At 36.0% G+C, this 5,437-nt stretch overlaps 1 protein-coding gene across 1 annotated transcript in view; it reads left to right on the top strand.

The window, feature by feature from the left end:
* LOC106870259 (actin-related protein 3) overlaps positions 1-5,437 on the top strand; it is a 78,508-nt gene that overhangs the window by 67,984 nt on the left and 5,087 nt on the right. Inside the window, exons 8-9 of the mRNA XM_052966753.1 lie at positions 978-1,070; positions 2,216-2,341. Of these exons, the coding sequence (XP_052822713.1) occupies positions 978-1,070; positions 2,216-2,341 (219 nt within the window). The remainder of the gene's footprint in view (positions 1-977; positions 1,071-2,215; positions 2,342-5,437) is intronic.

Raw genomic sequence — 5,437 nt, 5'->3', positions numbered from 1 at the left:
AATACGTACAGACATATATATATATATATATATATATATACCGCCTGACTGGCCTTTGTAGGGTTTTCGAGCGAGATCGTTGCCAGTGCCCCTGGACTGGCTCTTGTGCGGGTGGCACATAAAAGACACCATTTCAAGCGTGGCCGTTTTCGTGTGGGTGACACGTAAAAGCACCCACTACACTCTCTGAGTGGTTGGCGTTAGGAAGGGCATCCAGCTGTAGAAACTCTGCCAAATTAGATTGGAGCTTGGTGTTGCCATCCGGTTTCACCAGTCCTCAGTCAAATCGTCCAACCCATGCTAGCATGGAAGGCGGACGTTAAGCGATGATGATGATGATGATGAACCTAGAAATCAGTGTTTACTTTTTCCATTTTTATTACTTCATCACTTGTATGAAAAATGTATCTTTTACAGCTGCTACACTTGGAAGACATATTTGGGTTGTTATTTCAGTGAAATTCATTCTATAATGTGAACAGAAGACAGTCATGTGTAAATCAGTAATTATTTAAACCTGCCACTTCCTTCAACTGTCTGTCTCACTATTCATATTACATGTTATCTAATATTTTTTTTTTTACAGTAACACTATTTCATTGTGGATCTCCCAACATGCACCTAAACATCATTCACAATAAATCTTCAGAGTTTATTGTAAGACATTGAGAGCCAGAATATTGCTTTCTTCCGACTAAATAGACAGCCATTATTTACATTGTAATCACCTGAACTGAGACTCCTATATATTGCTGTCATGTGTTACCTGGCAGTGAACTTGAAACTCTGGCCACTGGCTGTGTTAGCCATCACTTCTGCTTTTCTATAACTTTATAAATTCAAAGACCTTCCTTTTATTGCCTTCTCTGTGAAAAGAATATTTATACTAGTCATGCTTTTCATATGAAATTATTCAAGTTAGCCCTTTCAATACCATATGTGACATTGTATTGAAATGTTATTTTTTCTTTCTTTAGTTTTCAAACCCTGACTTTACCATTCCAATTTCTGAAATAGTGGACAATGTCATCCAGAATTGTCCTATTGATGTGCGTCGAGGTCTATATCGGGTAAGCCAACAAAATTTATTTAATACTGTTTTCAAGATAATAGAAAATTCTAAAGTAGACTTTTCATACTTTGCCATTAAAGTATTCTAGCTGTCATGTATCTTTGGTGTATTAATAACAAACCAATTGAATTATTTGAATCTTGTCATAACATGTGTCTTTGTTAAGCACAAAACCTCAAATTTTAGAGAACAGAAATGAACTTGTTTAATCTTCAGATTTTTTTGAAAAGTCATAAAAACACAAGTGAAGTGATTAGTATACAAATGGAATTTAATACTAAGTTATAGATGTGGTTTTCCTGAAACATATTTTCACAATAATAACTGCAATCAACTAATTTGCAATTTTCAAATATTAATAAAGAAGTGATTTTAAATTCTGTAAGACATCTCAAAGCTTCTAAAAAGCAAACTTCGTAATTTGAATTTAACATGATAGCGTCTCATAAAGCGAGATGTCTATACATCTTAAATTTGCAGAAAAACTTGTGGCTGGGCAGTTTAGCTCAAATGATAAAGTGCACCGCGATGTGTAATCACGGAAGTGTGAGTTCGTGTCTCATGGATGGCCGCCCACACTTCTTTCTGCAAAATAGGGGTAGTTTATCCTGTTCAGGCTATATTATTAGCATTATCCTGCGTTTGAGAATTTAAAATCACTTCTTTAACTTTCTAAGACATTTCAATGCTTCTAAAAAGCAAACTTCGTTTGTTTGTTTACATTTATCGTAATTTGAATTTAAATATTAATAAGTTTAACAGCTAAATGCATGGTGATATTGGATCTGCACCAACAGCACATCTTTTAAGTAAATTATTCAACATGTCTTTTGATACCAGTCACAATTCAGATAGGTTGAGCAACTAATTTCCAACATTATTAGCACAAGGTTTACTATAGAACAGCATTTTATAAGAGCAAGTTATGTTGTATCTATTTAATGCAACTGAAACTAGGTTTTAACACTTATGTGTGAAGTGTTTTAGTTTGAAAAAAGCTTAAAACTTACAGGTAAATATTTTCCATTCTATAATTGGCAAAGATTTAGTTATACTTAAAAGGCTGTTTTCTTAATTTTATGAAAATTCTTAAGTCATTCAATGATACTAAGTAAACTACATCTAATTTTCTACTTTTTTCAGAATATTGTTTTGTCAGGAGGTTCTACCATGTTTAGAGATTTTGGTCGTAAGCTACAGAGAGATGTCAAGAGAATAGTTGATGCTCGCCTGAAAGCTAGTGAAGAACTTGGCGGAGGTAGATTAAAGGTATGTTTTGTAAGACATGAAGCTGCTTGAGGTGTGCGTGTTTGTGTGTACCAATTGTACGAAGGAGAGTTAAAGTACACTGCAATAAAAGTAGTACCAGGGTTTTCCGAAAATCTACCCATCCATTAGGTTGCCCATGGGTGTTTATTTGGATGGACGGTTATGTGGTTAAAAGTTGAAACAGAGTAAGTGTTCTTGTTTGCATTCTGTTTAGACATTCATTTGCTCTACATCTGTAGATAAATTCAAAGGATTTTTATTCCCAATAATGGAGTCGAAAGAAAATATATCAAAACGTGTTCAACTATCATATACCATTAGTGAAAAATTGAGTGCTATTAAACGAGTGAAAGAACATTCTGGCAATTTATCTGTTGCGTCAAGAGACTTAGATATTGATATAAAACGATTGAGAGGATAGTGCACAAAAGAAACTGAGTTAATCAATATGTCAGACAAGAGGAGGTGCAGATCAATTGGTGGAGGTAGAAGACCAGCACATAGAGATCTAGAGATCGAACTCTTACAATGGATTTTTGTTCAGCATGCAAAGAATATAATTGTAAATTATTGCCATTTACGGGAGTATCCTTTTGAATTGGTAAAAAGGTTTGGAATTGAAATGAACAGCTTTAGATGTTCTGATAAATGGATTTTCAATTTCATGAAACGGAATAACTGACTGCGAAAAAGATTACACATGTTGGTCAAGTGGACAATAAAACACTTGGAAAAAAGGCACAAATCGCCAGTGACTATCTAGATAGCATTCCAGTATTAGCAGCAGATAAGGATGCTGATCAGATTTATAATATGGATGAAACACCTGTATACATTGACATGTTGAGCTCAACAACCATAGACTTTGTCAGCAATAAAAATGTAGATGCTAGCCACTGTGGTGCTACCAAAGCTTGTTTGACTGCTGTGTTGTGTGTTAATGCTGCAGGAAAGGTGTTGAAAACAATGATTATCCGTAAAGGATTGAAAAACGTGCCTAAAATCAAGGTCCCAAAGAATATTTACTCTACAGTCTCCAACAGGGGATCAATCACATATGGACTTATGCAGCTGTGGGCTGACAAAGTGTTTGGGCAGAGAACAGCACAGCTATTCCATGCTCAAAATTCAGTGCTATTCATGGATGAATGCTCAGTGCACAAGAAAACAGAGCTCCTAGAAGTGTTCAAACGTAAGAATACGATTCTCAAACTTATACCTCCTAAAACAACATCTTACTTGCAGCTGTTAGATGTATCAATTATTGGTCCTTTCAAGAAAGCCCTTCATGCTGAATGGGAGAGTTGGTTTTCAAATGGCAAAAAGGAGTATACAAATAAAGGATATCGCAAAAAGCCTTCTTATCAAGAGATAGTGAACTTTGTGATCCAAGCTGTTGCCACTTTAAATAAAGAAACTATAAAGTGTGCCTTTGAATGTTGTGGAATTGCTCCTCGTGGACAGACTGTAGAACATAGCCTCTTAAACTCACGCTTACAGGATGTTTTGTCTGGCCTTGAGGTAAATGTGCCAGATGCACATAATGACAAAATTGAAGAAGAAGATGAGTTACAAGTAAGTGAAATTTGCTCTGATATGAATTATGGCCAAGCAACAAATGAAGAAATTCGTGATATTTAACTTGAAACTATTCGTTTATTATTCTACCATAAATGCCCAAGGACATTATTTGTTCATACGAGGCTTCTATTCATGTTTTCAACAGTTTAATTTTCAATATTTCCTAATAGATCCATTGTTAACTTCAGAATATTTTTTAATATGCTACTTCTTTTAAGGCTGTTTCAGTTTCTTTATGTCTATATATCTGATAGGAGGTGCAATGGCCCAGTGGTTAGGGCAGCAGACTCGCGGTCATAGGATCGCAGTTTCGATTCCCAGACTGGGCGTTGTGAGTGTTTATTGAGCGAAAACACCTAAAGCTCCACGAGGCTCTGGCAGGGGATGGTGGCGAAGCCTGCTGTACTCTTTCACCACAACTTTCTCTCATTCTTACTTCCTGTTTCTGTTGTGCCTGTAATTCAAAGGGTCAGCCTCATCACACTGTGTCACGCTGAATATCCCCGAGAACTACGTTAAGGGTACACGTGTTTGTGGAGTGCTCAGCCACTTGCACGTTAAATTCACGAGCAGGCTGTTTCGTTGATCAGATCAACTGGAACCCTCGACGTCGTAAGCGACGGAGTGCCAACAACATATATCTGATAATGGAAACGATAGAAGTTCAATGGAATTGTATAAAATAAATATGGTTTTTGAGAATATCTTTGTTTTTCCTAGGTGAAATATTTTACTTTCATTTTACTGCCCATGGGCACTTATTATAGGTGGGTGGTTATTTAAGCCAAAAAAAAGTTTTGTAAAATAGAATTTTCCATTTAACAGCCCTGGGCAGATTTTCGGAAAACCCCTGTACGTTTCTTGAAGAGAAACACTAAAATCAATCAAAAATACTACCAGTTAAAAAAAAAAAAAATATGGTTCACAAATTATAAGCAATTAACACTTAAACTGCAAAATTAAATTTCATTGTTATTCTAGTAATGATGTTATAGATCTGTCAAAAAATAGAATTGATATTTTCTACAAGTCATATTGCCTCAATATACAGACATATCTTCATCAAAAAAGTTTCAAACGTGATATCCTTAACAAAAGGCAGATCGATACATAACAATGCTTTCTGCAGTGAAAAGGTTAAAGCACTTGTAGAAATAATGTATGTTGCAAAAATTTCAATATTTGAGCTCTTACCCCTGCTGGCGACAAAGGGACTCTCACTCAGAGTAAAAGGCAGACTGTATGACGCTTGCGTACGAACAACCATGCTACATGGCAGTGAAACATGGACTGTAACTGCTGAGGACATACGTAAGCTCGCAAGGAATGAAGCCAGTATGCTCCGTTGGATGTGTAATGTCAATGTGAATACCCGTCAGAGTGTAAGTATCTTGAGAGAAAAACTGAACATTAGAAGCATCAGTTGTGGCGTGCAAGAGAGACGATTGCGCTGGTATGGACATGTGGTGAGAATGGATGAGGATAGCTGCGTGAAAAAGTGCCACACCCTAACAG

This window comes from Octopus bimaculoides, chromosome 3, assembly GCF_001194135.2.
Source record: "Octopus bimaculoides isolate UCB-OBI-ISO-001 chromosome 3, ASM119413v2, whole genome shotgun sequence".
Classification (NCBI taxonomy): domain Eukaryota; kingdom Metazoa; phylum Mollusca; class Cephalopoda; order Octopoda; family Octopodidae; genus Octopus; species Octopus bimaculoides.
The sequence above is the reverse complement of the archived record's forward strand: the minus strand, read 5'-3'. Positions and strand labels throughout refer to the sequence as shown.